We start from the raw sequence: 18,372 nt of genomic DNA on the forward strand, positions 1-18,372 counted from the left end.
TCCCTTGTCTCCAATGCCGATATGCTGGAACGCAAATCCTGAATTCCTTGCTATATAAACGTATATTATTCCCAGCCTTTGCTTCTACTGAGCCAGCGCTGAAACTTCCAGCCTGACCTTTTAACTTGCAACTGCCCTGAAATATTGTGCAAAATGTGCAAGAGACTTGTTTTCCATCGTGTTTTTGGAAAGAAAAGGCAAAATCCTAGTATCCAGGGACCATTAGATCACCTCTTTTTTAAAAAAAATCAACAACCCTGAAGCTGAAATATAAAATGTTACTCGTGCTAGATGTATTTTTAGACTCTGTTGATATTTCCAAAATTAAATGAATTGACGTCTTCACTTTCTCTGCTTTGGCGCCATCTCTTAAGCAAACTCTTAATAGAAAAGGCGAACGTGGGAGGAAGCACTCTGCAAACCATTAAGGAATTGCAAGGCTTCGTTTCAGCAATGTTTCGGAAAGAGGAATTGCAGCAGGAGCAAGGAAACCATTAAATGACCTTGTACCGTGTATTGGCCAGGTCAAGATCCCATTATGAAGAAGGGAAAGAGAAGGATGAGTCCAACAAAATTCGAGACAATTGTGTATTTTATTCTTGCTTGTAAGCAGCAAGGAAATACAGGGTTCAATCTTCAATTGCAAGTAGATGGCGTCTCGTTTTTTGGGGCTGACCCTGCCTTGAGGAACAAAAGTATGTTCATAGAATCAGAGTTGAAAGGGACCTCCAACATCTAGTCCAACAACCTACAATGCAAGAATCTCAACTAAAGCATCCATAACAGATGGCTATCTGTTCAAATCCCCTATGCTTTAGCCAGGGCTGGGGAATCTATCACCCTCCAGATGTTGCCTATCATTATCCCTGAGTGTTGGCCATGCTGGATGCAGCTGGTGGGAGCTGAGAGGCCAGCAACATCTGGAAGACCACCCAATCTAATCTCAAGGAGTGCTTTTCTGAGCCTTGACTATCAGATTTCTGTCCACTGTTAGCGGAGGTGCATAAATCTTAGCATTTGGTTTGTAACACCCTGACACAGAATGGTTACTGTGTTGATTTTGTATATGCAATATTCTCCAACATGGTGCCCTCCAGGTGTTTATTTTTTAATTGAATCTGTAAACCGCCCTTCATCCGAAATCATAGCGCAGTTCGCAACATACAAAACGAGGACATGAAATGCATAATGAAACAAATAGCAATACCACCCCCCAAAAAAACTTTTTAAAGGCCATAGGATGTTAATCAAAGGCTTGGTTATAGAGAAACATTTCTGCCTTGCACCTAAAGTTGTCATGAAGGTGCCAGTGAGCTTTCCTGGGGAGAGGATTCCACAAACTGGGAGCCACTGCAGAAAAGGCCACTCTCTAGACCTCTCATGGAAGAGACACATAAGGAGGGCCTCAGATGATCTCAGGGTCCGAGTAGGTTCATTTGGGGAGAGGCAGTCCTTGAGGTATTGTGGTCCTGAGCTGCTTAAGGCTTTATAGGTCGAAACCAAAACTTTGAATTGCGACTGGAAACTAATTGGCAGCCACTGCAGTTAGGCCAGGATCAGTGTAAGATGCTCAAACTGTCTTGTCCCCAGTGAGCAAGTTGGCCACCAAATTCTGCCCCAGCTGAAGTTTCTGAACCCTCTTCAGAGGCAGCTCTCTTATACAGTGGTACCTCGGGTTACATACGCTTCAGGTTACAGACTCCGCTAACCCAGAAATAGTACCTCGGGTTAAGAACTTTGCTTCAGGATTAGAACAGAAATTGTGCAGCGACGGAGCAGTGGCAGCAGGAGGCCCCTATAGCTAAAGTGGTGCTTCAGGTTAAGAACAGTTTCAGGTTAAGAACAGACCTCCAGAACGATTTAAGTTCTTAACCCGAGGTACCAGTAATGTGTTGCAGTAATCTAACCTAGAGGCTACCAAAGCATAGACAACAGTAGTTAGGCTATCCCTGTCCAGGTAGGGTCACAGCTGGGCCGCCAGCCAAAGTTGATCGGAAGCCACCTGAGCCTCAAGTGATCGCAAAGGATCCAGTAGTACCTTCCAAGCTACGTACCTGATCCTGTAATCCTGTAACCCCATCAAGAGCAGGCAACTTCCCAGGCAGATGCTGACTACTACTCCTGTCATCTGTGACAATTGGTCATGCTGGTTGCGGCTGATGGGAGCTGGAATTCACCATGGGTAGGCAAACTAAGGCCCAGGGGCCGGATCCGGCCCATTCGCCTTCTAAATCCGGCCACGGACGATCCAGAAATCAGAGTGTTTTTACATGAGTAGAATGTGTCCTTTTATTTAAAATGCATCTCTCAGTTATTTGTGGGGCATAGGAATTCATTCTTTCCCCCCCTTCAAAATATAGTCTGGCCCCCCACAAGGTCTAAGGGACAGTGGACCGGCCCCCTGCTGAAAAGGTTTGCTGACCCCTGAGCATCACAGGTTCTCCACAGCTGCTCCAGGAGGAAATGATTTTGCAAAAAGTAGGAAGGCACACAAGAGAATTTGGGGCTGTAAATTTTCAGATTCCATTTTAAAACAATAAGAGCAATGGTTGCAGATCTATGCTTCTAGCCAACGCCTAGTGAACTCTCAGAAATCAGAGGAGCTCTGAAAGGAAATGAACACCACTCCCCCCCCCAGTTCAATTTCTGAATCTGAGGGGGCCCTAGTGGATCTATTTGGGGGGCTGTAGCCTCTTCTTCAACAAGCTCAAAGTTTCTGGCTTCACAATAGACACTGAAGCACAAACTGACCAGCTCTCAAAAACTATTTGGTTGATAATTTTTGACCCAGGTCTAGTTAAATAATCCTTATGCAACAGATAGGCTGTGATTTTAAAGAGGACAAAGTCTGCTGCTTGTAAAGTCGGTTTTAAACTGCTGCAGTGAATGCAAAGAATGTTTATGGGGCATGGGAGTAGGAGGAAGAGAGACTGTTGCTGGAGACCTCTGGCTATTTATGCATAGAGCAGCTGCGATGCATGTATAAGCAGAGAGACGGACAGAAACGAAAACTGCTGATCTGGTCCCAGCCCCCTTCACTCTACGCTGGACTGTGCCCAAACGGAGAACGCTGAGGTCTAAACACAGAATGTATGTGGAGCGAAGAATGTAGGTTATTCCACTTATTTTAGATATTTGGGGATGGGGGTGAGGCCTGCAGTTTAGAGATAAAGGGGAAATGAGAATCAAATCCAGGCTAGAAACATACGAAGAATTGTGACAAATGACTTAAGTGGCGCAGAACTGAAGACGCTTCTATATTTATTTCAGCCAAAAGTTTCCAACATGATCACACAGATCACAGCACTAACACTGTAGAAACTTCAGTTGCTAAAATGACCTTGAGGCCAACTACATCCAGACAGTAATACATTGCATTAAAATAAATATAGATTTCAAGTGGGTTACACAATTGGTTTGATCCTTCGTAACTTTTAATATTTTTAAAAAATCAGTTTTAAGAATAAAAATTCAAGCCATGGTTATTCCAGAGGTTCCCTTTCTGTCAACCCAAAGGCATGCAAAATTCATAAAACATCACGCTCCCATTATCAGTGCGTACGAGATTTGTATGTAAACATGCCCACCTATTCTCCCCTTCCCTCAAACAGCCCTGATGGGAAAGGGAATGTTTAAAACAAACCACATTTAGGAGCAATTCAGGAACAAAGCAAGAAGTCATTAAATGGTCCCAATCCTACCACTACCCCCATAGGAAATAATTCATTTAAAACATGTGAAGAGGGGAGGAATCCTACTGGGCATGTTCTTGACTCTAGTTTTCTGTATGTAGCACTTTGGCTTTAAGTAAAGAAGAGGCTGCAGGATTCGGCTAAGTTTTCAGTTCAGTAATTCTCTCCCCGTCCCTGACCTGGTTGGATTGCTGTGCCTCTCTACAGAAGCAGGAAAAAGCAGTATCTTGGAAAACAGCAGCGGGGGCCAGGGATTGCCTTTAGAACTGCCTTAATTTCTAGACAAACAACACACCTGACTACAGTGCTGTTGCTTTTGGCTGGTTTGCATATGGCTTTAAAAAAACAACAAAAAACATCACCCCTTACACACGCAGACTGCTTTGGACAAAATGCAAACCCTATGCCCCCCTTCCTAACCACACATGCATACAAAATCTAGGTGAACAGAAACAGTATCCCATTAGTATGATCCCACTGCTCTTGGAACTTTATCCCAATCAACTTGTGGGTGTGCACAAAGATGTCCCACGTTCACAAACAGGTTTCCCAAATTCAGTTCCAGAAGAGTAAATGGTTCCGCCTATTTCGTTTATGTCGCAAGCAGAATGTATTTCGCAGGACTCCCTGAACTCTGATTTGTAATATTAGGGATGGGTCTTTCCAAACACTTCACCTAAGAAAGCCAAATACAATATAAGTGCTATAAAACCCAGTCCACTGCAAAGGTTCAAGAATGCAACGAAAGCTGGACTCTGCCCTCGGACACCTTAAGCAAAAACAGAATTGGCAACGCAAACTAAGCAATATGAATGCCAGGAATGCTCAAGTTCGGTGTGGTTTCGGGAATGGCTACAAAGTGCTCAGAAATTCTTTGACCTGCAAAGACAAAAGCACAGAATTTATCAAAAATTAGTGACCCAAGATAAAAAAAAGCACTGGTTGCTAGGTTCTGGGAAACGTCTCTTTCATATTACAGAATAACTAACTTGCCACAAGAGTACAGTGGTGCCCCGCAAGACGAACGCCTTGCAAGACGAAAAACCCGCTAGACGAAAGGGTTTTCCGTTTTGGAGGCGCTTCGTAAAACGAATTCCCCTATGGGGTTGCTTCGCAAGACGAACAAAATCTTGCATCCCCCCGCGGGTTTTTTCCGCTTTTTCCGCCCTTTTCTTAAGCCGCTAAGCCGCTTATCAGCTGTTCCGCTGATAAGCCGCTTAACAGCTGATCGCTGGAAGCCGCTTGACCCAGCTGTAGCGCTAATCCGCTAAGCTGTCAATGGGCTTGCTTCGCAAGACGAAAAAACCGCTATACGAAGAGCCTCACGGAACGGATTAATTTCGTCTTGCGAGGCACCACTGTAACACATTTTTAAATTTAAAAAGCTCCCAAAAGGATTCAGGGTTTGGTTTGGTTTTTACTTCAAATAATCACCCTCACCTCCACCCATCTCTTAGGGGCTGCCAGCAGCTTCTCACTTAAGGGACTGAAGCACCAAGTTCTCCCAGGCGACTGAAAACAATGTGAACAGTGGCCAGAAGTACTAAAGAAAGCTAACATTAATAAATACCACAACCATCTCAGATTGAAAACAAGCACTGCATGGCAGCGTACAAAGTAATCTTAGTGAAGTTTCTGATCACTTTTCCAAAGATGGCACAAAATCCGCACTAACGTAGTTCATAGTAATGTTCCAAATTAGTGACCAAGAGAGGGGAGAAGGGCCTTGGGATTGCACCCGTAGACTTACGAAGAGGCCTCAGTGTTGGCAGCTGCTGTGGATTTATTTATTATTTAAAGTATTTATATACTTCCTACTCATATAAAATATCAATGCAGTGTGTATGTATGTAATAAAACACAGAACTCCATAAAAAGAATACAAAATCATCACTAAAATGACTGGCCAATTAAGAAAGTGTAAACTTTCTTCAATCACTAAAACAAAATCAGGTCTCTATTTCTTGAGAACGCTTTGGGGAAAAATACAACTTTCTGTAAGGAAGCAGAACCGTTCAAGTCCTTACTGCAGACCAGTGTTCCTCGGGTAGCAAATGTGGGTGTGGAGCAGTTGGGGGTGGAGAGAAAGGAATCACTCTTTCGATCTATTTTGCATCAATATGACGATGAGAGCAGGATTATTCAAGTCTTTCTAAATAAACCACTATAAAGGACTTAAACAAAGCCGGTTTAGCTCATGTGTGAATGTGGCCAAAAACTTTGTACAACAGTGATCAGGGAAGCAACGGAACTTCCTTCGGGCTTTCGGAAACATGGAAGCAGATTGTGCACTTATATGACTATGAAAATGCAACAATATCTCAAGAGCAAAGCTTTGCAAATTGTGTGTAGCAACACGTTAAGTGTGTCAGCTGCAGTGTGTAGGTGTGTCGCGCGAATGCTCCCTGCACTCCTCCCGCGGCTGGAAAAGGATTAGTTTAACCTCCAGCTTGCTAGTAAAACTGAATTACTGTGTCACAAAATGATGCATGTCTAAATAGTGTGTCACCAACATGAAAAGTTTGGAAAGCTCTGTCTCAGAGAGCTAACCAAAATTAAAAGGTCAACTACTGCTTGTAGTGCAAAGGAGGAAAAAAAAGAGGAATATACGGAAAACATATCTGAAAACTATTTGCTACAGGCTGGGCATGAAGACTCCAATGAACCGAGAAAATTCCTGTATTTGCAAGGGCTTCTGCATTTACTCTGATGGGTGGGGGCCACTCCACATATGCCCCCCTTTGTATGTGTGGACTTTCATCCTCCACCATCAACATATTAAACCACCAGGGCTTTTAAAAATAGTTAAGTGTGATCATCCAAGAAGGCAAATGTTAAATACTTTCTGGCGGCTTTTACCTTTTCAATCATATCTTCATGCCTGTCTTTGTTGCCTTTGAAGTCTTCATTTACGTCCAGTGTTAGAACAGGTACATCTTGCAGGTATTCAAAATCCGTTCTGTAAAGAAAACTGGACATCTGAATTGGGAAACTGAAGACATGAAGAGGGCAAAGGGAGTTAAATTACAAAAATACGTCTGTTTCTTGAAGTTTGCAGCACAACCCTACGCGTGTTTTTCCGAAGTAAGTCCGGGCAATGGATCTTACTTCTGGGAAAGTGTGCACAGGATTGAAGCCTTTGCTGTGGCATTTCCAATCGTGGGAGCTGCCCAGGCTGAGAATTCTTTACAGTCTTATAAATTAGGGTCTCAAATATACATGGCAAAGTTTCTAAAGTTAGGTAAGATATCTATAGTTTTCAGCAATGGCAACTATCTTATCAACCGGTTTGAATTCGTAATCTATTTAATATTTACCGCAACGTTCTGTGCTGGAGCCAACTTTCATGTTTATAATGAAGTTTTTCCAGATATTCCATAGGAATGCCTTGTTCTTCATCTCTCCCACGCACATAAATCCTATTCAAGCATTTCTAAAAATAAAGAAGTCACAACTGGAATGAAGCAGGAATAATAATCATCTTAAAGGGGAAAAGGCACAATAACACTAACCTTAAAGGGAAAACATGTTAAGGCTGAGGATTCTTTAATAAACTGCTTAGAGACTTTAATGTATGAAATGGTATATAAAATACATATGAGCTGCAGAAAATGTCAACCTGGCACCTTAAAGACTCATTTACTGTATGTACTTTTCAGCATGCATTTTTGCAAAGCGAAACAAAATAGCACACCGGCTAACACAGACCTACAGAAACTTGTGGTGCAGGGAGTCTTTATGGCGCCACAGAACTCTTTGTATTGTCATTCACCCTAAACCTGCAATCCTACACCCACCTGTACGCAAGGCACAATGTAATCCTTAGTCACAAAGGTGCGTGACAACACCTGAACTTGTTAAGACGCAGCCCAATGTGTTCTCTCTCACACACAAACACTGCCTTTTCAATAAGATTAGGTTGATTGACAGAGGTGAGGGCCCACAGGCCCACAAACTTCATTTCTTACCTCAGGGGTAGCTCGGAGATAAATAATGCCATCCAGCCGAAGACTTGAGCCAAACTGCTGGTTCATCCAGTTATGCCAGTCTTGGTAAATAGTCCACTCGGTTTCATTCATGCAGTCCGTCTCATATAAATTAGACGCAAAAATGTACCTACACAAAAGGAGGCAATCAAGCTCAATGTCATTTTCTAACCTTTCTAAAAAATGATGTAAGAATATTTGCTGAAGGGAAGGTGAGTGACGATAGGTAACTAATGACTAGGGATGAAACTGTAAACCATTGAATGCTATTTATGTAGAAGAGTGGATTCAATGAATAACAGAGGTGAGTGAACAATGATGTGTTTTGGCGGATGCCCCACCAGTACGGAATGCCCTTTCTCTGGGCACTTGCCACAGTCTGAGTATCTTCTAGGCAACCTGTACATCTTTGGGCTAACACATTTCCCCAATGGGAGGAGAGCCTACAAAGGAAGAAACAGTGTGGCTCTCTCTAAGCCTTGTTTATCAACTTGCAAACACTCCATTCCCCTGACAACTTCTTGAATGGTCTGTGTATGGATTCTCCTTGAGCAAACTGTGGGGAGGAGGGGCAACGATATGCCCAATGATGATGGGGCAGCTTGCTCAATACCAAGCTGGTGGCCATCTCTTTGGGAAGGCCTTCTGTTTTTAAAGGCAAATGACGGATTTATCTTGCATTACATTTTACACAGGAGCATTATAAGACAGTTTCTCTTATAAGCCCCCAAACCCCTCTATGCAGTTTGAACACAGGTACTTTTTCTAGGTGTCTGCAATTTCAAGCACTAGGTATTCAGGGACTGTTAACACTGCAACTGTAATTCCTGGAAAATCAATCACACCTCCAAAATTTAGCCAACTGATCAACCATTTGTTGCTTTTTGGCTACATAAAGCCAGGCTCCCAGGAGTCGCTTGGAAGTTCTAGAGGAGCAGCTTAAGGTATATGGCGCTCCAGAGGTATCCTCATATACTGCTTTCTGCAAAGGGAAAGAACAGCATGGCAGAAACCAATACAGAGATTGCGATCAACGCAGCAGCTAAAATCTGCTTCTCTCCCTCCATGCCACTTTTTCATATACAGTCATACCTTGGCTCCCAAACGCCTTGGTACTCAGACGTTTTGGCTCCCGAATGCCGCAAACCCGGAAGTGACTGTTCTGGTTTTCCAATGCTCTTTTGTGCGGCTTCCGATTGGCTGCAGGACCTTCCTGCAGCCAATCAGCAGCCATGCTTTGGCTTTCGAATGTTTTGGAAGCCGAACAGACTTCCGGAATGGATTCTGTTCGACTTCCAAGGTACGACTCTATACATGTTTCCTCTGTTCCATTCCAGCGTCGAGAACATCGTTCTAACAATCCTGAGGAGGAAAGCTTTTGTCTTACAAACTGAAACAGCCGTTAGGAGCAACACATAAAAGAAAGGAACTGCAAGAATTAGCAAGAAACACATACAAACCTGTCACTGTAAACAGATCTCTCAAAGAAGACGACGGGGTTCTCAGCTTCTTTGAGTTTCCCTTCAAAAGATTTAAGTTGAGCCCGGATTCTGCTCAGGCAAGCATAAGTCTGGAAAGTGAAGGACCATCTCTCTGGCTTCTCATACATCATCTCAAGCAAGTTGCCACCACTCTTTTGAGAGGAAGTAAGCTCCTGTTTAAAATACAAATAACGTGACTTTTTTAAAAGGTAAAGGGACCCCTGACCATTAGGTTCAGTCATGACCAACTCTGGGGTTGCGGCGCTCATCTCGCTTTATTAGCCGAGGGAGCCGGCGTACAGCTTCCGGGTCATGTGGCCAGCATGACTAAGCCCCTTCTGGCAAACCAGAGCAGCGCACGGAAATGCCGTTTACCTTCCCGCCGGAGTGGTACCTATTTATCTACTTGCACTTTGTGCTTTTGAACTGCTAGGTTGGCAGGAGCAGGGACCGAACAACGGGAGCTCACCCCGTCACGGGGATTCGAACCGCCGACCTTCTGATCAGCAAGTCCTAGGCTCTGTGGTTTAACTGTGGTTTAAATAAAAAAGCTGCTGTTAAAATATTCCAAGGTCACCAAGTTCTAACAGAATGTCCTAACTTCATTCAGCTTTACCTCCTCAGCTGCATTTTGAAGTTGGCCAACTAACTGAGATGTATTAGTGGAATAACTTTTGTCAGAAAGGCAGCTATGTCACTGTCAGTTTCCTCTGTGAACAAAAACCAGCAATGTCAGGTACATTAATACCTCAGCGAACGTTCGCTTTGTCCAGCATCCACTTCGGCCAACGTCCGCAGCAAACCCGGAAGTACCGGGATGGGTTACTTCTGGGTTTGCTGCTCACGCATGTGGAGAAGCGCTAAATTGCACTATGCGCAGAAGCGCAAACTGCTCCGCACGCATGCACAGATGCAGCACTTTGTTCTGCGTCTTTTTCGGCTAGCAGCCGGGGCTCCAGAACAGATCCCGGTCACAAAACAAGGTATGACTGTATAGACTAAAGATTTGTTGCCAGTGATTTCTAGAACCTTCATAACTTTGGATTCAATCACCTGAAACACCAAACCAGAATATGGTGTTACATGAACAAACCTTGGGCTCCTACTCTATCTTCTTTTGCTGTCCCAATTCACCTATTATTTTCCTAGTCTGCAAGCAAACTAGCCGGCTCCCCACCACGGCACCTGAGCATTTTCCCCACAGGCTACACCTCCCACCTGACAGTGGCTAAGCTACCTGGTGCAGATGGGTATTGGGAGTCCAACATTATCTGAAGCCAAGCAAGAACACTCTGACAGTTTGCATTTCTTAGTGCAGAAAGTATTGATCTGATGTGTAGAGATCTTTCCTAGTCTACTTAATTCAAGAGGGCTCTGGATCTGGAAGCTTCTCTATTGAAAGAAACAAGAAGGTTCATGATGTTTGGACTCTTCCTTCAGAGAAGCTGAGTACAGCTGGCTTAAACGGGTTCTCTTATCTCTTCTGGCAAGCTGACTATAAAATAAGGCCAGAAGGAGCCTGGGTTTCACTTCCTCTTTCTATCTATTTTTCTTCCGTTGTGATGTTCTGTACACAGTATTAGTGTTAAGGTTTAGACTTATTATAAGTTATTGCAAGTTTAAGTTAAGTTGGCTGCAACTGGATTTGTTATGAACAGTACCAATTCTGAATTTATTGGATTTGTGACCATTATGCTCATTTGCCTTCAGTAGCAGTAAAGCTCTGCTGGATGAAATACAGTTGCCTCTGGTCTATTTTGGGGTAATTTTACAGCGTGTTTTAGTTTTTACTCTGCTAACTGTACACTGGTGTTCTGCTCTAGATCGCTATTGAGTAGATTTCCATGACACACTCTCCCCACTGATTGGGTGCAAACAACTACTACAGAAAGTCTTTTCCTAGGAACAAAGTTGTTCTTTCTTTGATTTATTCAACAAAATTTATATACAGCCTGGTAGGAATAATATGTCTAAGTCAGGCATAGGCAACCTTCGGCCCTCCAGATGTTTTTTTTTTAATTATTTTTATTAAGTTTATAGAAAAAGAAAAAAGAACAAATAGAGAATATAAAAGTTTCAAATTTCCACAATCTTTCTTTTCATCAAACCTACTGGACTTCCCCGCATCCTCCAGACCCTGCATTCTTTGTAATACAGAACATCAGCAATTTGTTAACTTGTTTCGTAACTTATTGTATCTTTCATTTTATCATGTTACCAAATTCAAAGTGTTATATCCCAATTCTTATGTGTTTTGATTTAAACACAATAAAGTTATTTCCTGATTATACCTCTAACGTCTTGTACTTTAGTTTTCATTTCGCTTGTAACAGTTGCTGAGATTAAAATTTCCTAAAAAGTGCATTTTCTTAACATTCATACAGCTTATAATGTTTTTGCAAATAGTCCTTAAATTTCTTCCAGTCCTCTTCCATTGTTTATTCTCCCAAGTCTCGGATTCTGCCAGTCATTTCGGCCAGTTCCATATAATCCATCAACTGCGTCTGCCATTCCTCCAGCGTGGGTAAATCTTGTGTCTTCCAATGCTTTGCAATCAAAATTCTTGCTGCCGTAGTAGCATACATAAAGAAAGTTCTATCTTTCTTTAACACTTTCTGGTCTACAATGCCCAGGAGGAAGGCCTCCGGTTTCTTAGGTAAGGTATACCTAAATACCTTTTTTAACTCGTTGTAAATCATCTCCCAGAAGGCCTTCACTTTTGGGCAAGTCCACCAGAGGTGAAAGAATGTCCCTTCCGCCTCTTTACATTTCCAACATTTATTGTCAGACAGGTGATATATCTTAGCAAGCTTGACTGGGGTCATGTACCACCAGTATATCATTTTCATAATGTTTTCCTTCAAGGCACTACATGCCGTAAATTTCATTCCGGTGTTCCATAACCTTTCCCAGTCCTCAAACATGATGTTATGCCCAATATCCTGCGCCCACTTTATCATGGCGGATTTTACTGTCTCATCCTGTGTATTCCATTTAAGCAGCAAGTTATACATTCTCGAAAGTAATTTATTTTTTGGTTCTAACAATTCTGTCTCTAGTTTCGATTTTTCCACCTGGAACCCAACCTTTTGTCCCCTTTAAACACCTCCTGAATTTGTGCATAATGCAACCAATCTCGCACCTTGTTTTTTAGTTTTTCCAAGCTCTGCAACCTCCAATTGTCTCCAACTTTTTCAATTATTTCCCAATATTTTGGCCAGTAGGCCTCCATGTTAAGTCTCTTACGGGCCTTGGCCTCCACCGGTGAGAGCCACCTCGGAGTCTTACTCTCCAGTAAGTCTTTGTATTTTGCCCAGACCATAAGAATTGATCTTCTAACAATATGGTTTTTAAACAGTTTGTGAACTTTAACCTTGTCGTACCACAAATATGCATGCCACCCGAAAGCATTATCAAAGCCCTCCAAATCCAGGACATCAGTGTTCTCCAACAATATCCAATCTTTCAACCAGCAGAAGGCTGCAGATTCATAATATAGTCTCAGGTCTGGCAGGGCAAACCCCCCTCTTTCTTTCGCATCAGTTAATATTTTAAACTTTATTCGGGGCTTTTTGCCCTGCCAGACGAACTTAGAAATATCCTTCTGCCATTTTCCAAAACATTCCACTTTGTCCACGATCTGTAGCGGCCCTCCAGATGTTTTGGACTACAATTCCCATCATCCCTGAGCCCGACTTTGGCCGGGGAGGGCGGGATATGAATAAAAGTTTATTATTATTTATTATTGAGGACACTTTTTATTCCTGCCATGAGACAGTTTCATTAAAAATCAAGCTGGCCATGCTCATACCATCTGTCGAGGGAGACAATTCAGTAACAGCTGCTACTGATGTCCAAAAGCAGTTGGCGGCATGCTCCTATAACATACAAAAGCCTACAATCCAATCTTGATACTCAGAAATAGTATTCTTCCTACCCCCATATGAAGGTAATATTTTAGCTTGTTATGTCATGACATTTTCCACTAGAAACAGAAATGCTCTAGCTTGGATAAGATGAGGACTGTAAGCTTGGTAACTGTAAAGGTAATTGGGGTTGCTTGTGTGTAAGTGGCCGCTGCTCTAGGCAACGTTGTCTGGCTAAACCTTTCCCTGGCTGGACAGCCCTTTCTCCGTGGCTGTGTCAGTCACTGGCAGAATCCGTCAGTGGGCGTTTCCTGAACTTCTTCCAGCATAAAAGCTCTTTGACACCAAGTCTCTGCCTAGCCTCCCTGCGCGGAAGTTTTCTGCGCAGAGTGGGCGTGGCCAGTGGAGGTCCTGGGCTCTCCCCGCTGGTCTCTGTGGAAGAGTCTTGGAGCCATCTCTCCGAAGTCCTTCCCTGCTCCCCTTTCTTCCTGGTGTCACGCTGATTTCCTTCCTCTGAGGAAGTGTTCCCTCTCTCCCTACTGGGCCCTTCTCCTGCATCACTGGGGAGCCTTACCTCCACTCTTGGCTCCGATAGCAGTTCCCTGACAGTAACCTTCATAAAACCAAATCTTACATGCATAAGATAGTTACCAAAAAAAAAAAAAATCATTTCATGCACTTAATACTTAAAATTACCTTTTCCAAGTAGTTACTTTTTTGATCATGCACTGTGAATTCCAGAGATTCTGAACCATATAACAGACATTTAAAGGGCCCAAGCAATGAGAAGTCTGTCTCCATTTATTTCAGATCAGGAGACTAAATGGATACTTATCACAACCCACATCTTAAGAATCCCAATCAAAAATACATTTATACTTCAAAAACCCTTGCAATAGTTCATTTATAGTTTGCTGGAAACACAGCTGTGCATTGGCATTCATGACTCTGACCACTAGAGAGCAGATCTGCTGCACTAGCATTAAAAACAGAGAAGTTTATTTAACATAGATCTTAATTTCCTTTTGTTTTTTTCAACTGCTGAAGATATAAAACCCACATGGTGATTGTAGGAACATTTGGGTGAAGAAATTCTGTCTACAGTCAGAAATAACAATTCTAATGGGTGTAGTTACGAAAATAAAGCAACCTTGGATAAAGAACCTTCATTTCCATATTTATTTTTGCAGTTCTACTTCTGCAAAAAAAAATTTGTCGTCATGGGCGAATGAAAGCAAAGTTCTTCTTTTTCAATCTAGAACTGTGCAAAGATTTGTATGCATCACTAGTCTAAAATATAGACCATACACCCTCTGATCTAGACTGAAATTTGGTGGTGGTTTTTTTTTTAAAAAAACTCCATATGTTCGTCGCCCCTAAACACAGAATCATATTTCCTCATACCTCTTTGTCATCAGGGCAGTTCTGAACATTGCACCACCTTGCTACTGGTTCTGGAACAACTTCCCAGTCTTCTCTGGCTTGTTTGAGAATATTCACAAAAGTAGACTTCCCGGCAGCTGTGGACATAAAATCTATTTTGATCAAACTGGCATTCATGTGCTTGGGACCAATTTAAAAAGAGGAAATGTTTGACAGAACAAATGTAGTTGAAACATTTTATTTGTTGAATGTGAACAAGTAAGGAAACTATTTTCATTTTTTAATATCTGGCAAAGTGTAGGGTAATAATGGCACGCCCCACAAGAGTTTCCTCCAGTGCTTCACTCCCACCTGAGCAAATTGCATCTACACATATTTGCATAATGAAATAAGCATTATTCATCACATTGTACCAGATACAGGAAACACTGTTTGCTGTAGCATTGCTTTACAAATCATAAAATTTCATCATTTGGGCACAGATTTGGTGTTTTATTTCAGTGAGAGTATAACATTTATTTTCTGGATTGAAGAATGAGCCTACACACGTTTACCAAGACGTAAGGCCATAAGAGCTTAATGGGACAAACCCAAGGTCTGTATTACTGAAACCATGTAGCCTAGTCCTAGCCATGTTTACTCTTGCATGTGAACCCAAAATAAAGGAAGGGACATACAAGATGTATAGCTTTGGATTTTTAGGCTGTAACATCTATGGACAGGGTTTTTCTTTTTAATTTAAATACTGTGAAGCACCTCAAGTCTTCGAGTTTCTTCCCAACTCACCACTTCACATTTAAAATTGGAAGTTTTAAGGACACACCTGAAGACTAATTCACTCAACAAACAGGGTGTGCTGTATAAGTGATGAGAGAATAATTGCCGAGGAGTCTTTTGTTTTGGTGTAGGGTGGGGCAAGATAAAGCAAGGTCATACAAAGCTGAATCAATGAGAAGAGTATATAAAGAACGTTTTCAAGTTTACAAACTTAGGTTCAAGTTCAGATACAGTGCTACCTCAGGTTAAGTACTTAATTCGTTCTGGAGGTCCGTTCTTAACCTGAAACTGTTCTTAACCTGAAGCACCACTTTAGCGAATGGGGCCTCCCACTGCCACCGGAGCACGATTTCTGTTATCATCCTGAAGCAAAGTTCCTAACCTGAAGCACTATTTCTGGGTTAGCAGAGACTGTAACCTGAAGCGTCTGTAAGCTGAAGCGTATGTAACCTGAGGTACTACTGTAGTTGATAATTTTAGAAGCCGATTTAGAATGCACACCCAAAATTATAGGCTTGAGGGGCTCAACAGTGGACCTCTACTTCCCGTCTCCCATAGATATATATTGATGTACTGTACACCAAATATTATTGCCCTACTCTTTTGCAACTTGTCAAACCCCTACAGTAGGAGTGGCTAACCTTTGGTTGTCCAGGGGGCAGTGGGACTACAATTTCCATCAGTCTCAGCCAGCATGGCCAATGGTCAAAGATGTTGATGGGTGTGGTCAGAAAGTATCTACAGGGCTACAGGTTTACCGCTCCTGCCCTAGAGCCTGCCAGAGCTCCTGCACTATATAAACGGTAATAACAATCTTGAGATGATATATGTGATGGCTTTTGGCCTCAGGAGTTGTGTGCAGACAAAGGTACCTTTTTAAGCTGTTTAGCTATCTGAATTTTAAAGACACCTTCCAATTCAAGCATTCTTCTGTGACATCACATGAACTCTGAATGATACTGTATGCTTAAAGAAACTGTAAACCTTAAAGTATCATGGAAGTTCTTAAAATTAAATAAGTAGAATTGGGGGGGGGGAGAGAGGAGAGAGAGCAGGGTACCACTGCACTGCCAGGAAAGAAGCTGCACACATCTGCTCAACACAGCAGTGGGGAGAAGTTGAGCATTTCTGCCTGTCATATAATATAAAGAAACAGGAACCCCATTACGGAGTGGGGGGAACCTGTGGCTTTGGGGACCTATTATGTTCTATATGATTTATGCTGCATTTGCGAAGTTCTATCATGTTATTGCTATTTATTGTTCATAAGCTGCTTTGGGATTCATCTGAATGGAAAACAGCATGGTAATATAATACAGTAAATCAAATCAATTCCATACCATACCCCCAAAGGCAAGAACCATCTCCCCCTTCAGCTTATAAGACCCTTAAGGTCAATACTTCCTCAGCTCCTGCCCCGCACCAAGAGCCCAATGCCATGGAAGAGAGTGTAATTCAGCTGGTCCCAAGGTTTTCCCACTTCCCACCTCCCTCAGCAGCAGCCAATCCTCATTCCACCCAGCAATAAAAATGAGGCCACTTTTTCGTCATTGTTGGCATCTGTCCACCTCGGGAGACAATGGAGGAGTGTGCCTTTGGGGGTGAGGTCAAGCTGTTGGAAGGTTGCAGCATCTTGGCATTCCAACCTGCAAAAGGTTTTTTCTTTTCTTTTCTTTTTTTGCCTGGTGCAGCAGCTCAGTCCACTTGTGGAGTGATATTCTAAGCTTCAAGTGAGATTGTGGCGGGTCAGCACTTTATGGACCAGGGCTGTCCAGCTAAGGCAGGTGTGTGCGTGTGTGGGTGTATATATCTATACAGTGGTACCTCAGGTTACATACACTTCAGGTTACAAACTCCACTAACCCAGAAATAGTACCTCGGGTTAAGAACTTTGCTTCAGGATGAGAACAGAAATCGTGCTCCGGCAGCGCAGCAGCAGCAGCTGGCCCCATTAGCTAAAGTGGTGCTTCAGGTTAAGAACAGTTTCAGGTTAAGTACGGACCTCCGGAACTAATTAAGTACTTAACCCGAGGTACCACTGTGTGTGTGTGTCTGCACGTTTTGTTTTACCTCTACTGCCTAGTCCAGCCAGTTCCTTATTACAATAACTTTCGCAACCAAGTCGAGCAACTGACCCCTGAGCCTGCGTTTTTTCCTCTTCCCTCCCAGCCCGCTTTTCCTTTTATGCCGTGCTTCTTGAGAAGGAAGCTATGGCCTTGTCCTCTGCTCTCTGTAAACCGCCATTGGAAGCCCCACCCGCCACCGACACTGCTGAAAAGCGGGAGGGGTGGAGGTGAATAAATAAAACGGCGCAAATAAGAGACAATTCACCTATGTTGCCTTCTATGGCGATCTTCTTGATGGCTTTCTCGGCCCGGCTCCGCTTAGGTGGGGTTGCCATGGAAACTGCCTACCGGCTACGGTGCGAAGCTCCCGGGGAAGACGGTGCGACTGAGAGGACAAACCTAGGCGGGAGCGCTCCGGTCTTCCCGCACGCCTCGCCTACGTAAACCCGCCTGCCGGCCCGCGCGCGCCAGCCAGCCGGCCAATCCCGTTTGTCCCGCCAGCCGCCGTTCGAATTTGGCGCGGCGTCGCTCGGGGTTGGCTATGCCGGGCAGTGACGTCACCCGCGGGAGTCCAGTCAGCTTCTTCCTTCCGGCCTCGTTTTCACCTCAATGACGGCTTTATTATAATAATAGCAGCCGCAGCTGTCGTCGTTTTCTCCCCTCCTCAGCCGCCTGAAGAGTCCCTACAGGTGCCCGAGAGGGTCAGAAAGCGTATGGCGAAGCGCGCGCGAGCGACCGCGGCTTGCTGCCGAGCAAAAAACCAACCGCGCTCGCTCGCTCGCCTCAGAAGGGCCGGCTTTCCATGGGAAGGGAAGCTCAATCACACACCGAGCAACGGATGCAGCCGGAGGGAGCGCTGTCGAGCTATGAGTGCATCGATCGGCTTGGGTCGTAGAATCCAGGAGATGGAAGGGGCACCCCAAGGGTCATCTAGTCCTACCCCCTTTCTGCAATTACGTCGTTGCCATGGCAGCTTGCCAGGCTTCTGGGGCGACATCGCGCTCCGCCTTCCAGGAGGAGATTTTAAAGCTTTCTTAGAAATAACGTTTAAAATGCCGCGTGTTGTGGTCTTTTTCTGCTGTGATCTTTGAAAAGGCATATAGCCTAGGAGGCTTTGAGAC

General features: G+C 43.5%; 1 protein-coding gene across 1 annotated transcript; it reads right to left on the reverse strand.

Moving 5' to 3' along the window:
- Positions 1–3,244: 3,244 nt before the first annotated feature.
- Positions 3,245–18,133, reverse strand: DCK (deoxycytidine kinase). The gene is made up of 7 exons (XM_081925422.1): positions 17,517–18,133; positions 14,430–14,545; positions 9,139–9,332; positions 7,661–7,808; positions 7,010–7,125; positions 6,552–6,651; positions 3,245–4,571 (listed from the first exon to the last, which is right to left on the reverse strand). The coding sequence occupies exons 1-7, from the start codon at positions 17,584–17,586 to the stop codon at positions 4,545–4,547; spliced, it is 771 nt and encodes a 256-aa protein (XP_081781548.1). The 5' UTR covers positions 17,587–18,133; the 3' UTR covers positions 3,245–4,544.
- Positions 18,134–18,372: the final 239 nt, after the last annotated feature.

Source organism: Podarcis melisellensis (genome assembly GCF_964234715.1).
Source record: "Podarcis melisellensis genome assembly, chromosome: 9".
NCBI classification, from domain to species: Eukaryota; Metazoa; Chordata; class Lepidosauria; order Squamata; family Lacertidae; genus Podarcis; species Podarcis melisellensis.

Coding starts and splice junctions, on each gene's coding strand:
- DCK (XM_081925422.1), bottom strand. CDS start 17,586: ATGGCAACCCCACCTAAGCGGAGCCGGGCCGAGAAAGCCATCAAGAAG. Junction 7,809..9,138: donor AGATCTGTTTACAGTGACAG/GTTTGTATGTGT, acceptor CCTTTTGTGTAG/GTACATTTTTGCGTCTAATT. Junction 7,126..7,660: donor ATCTCCGAGCTACCCCTGAG/GTAAGAAATGAA, acceptor CTTTATTTTTAG/AAATGCTTGAATAGGATTTA.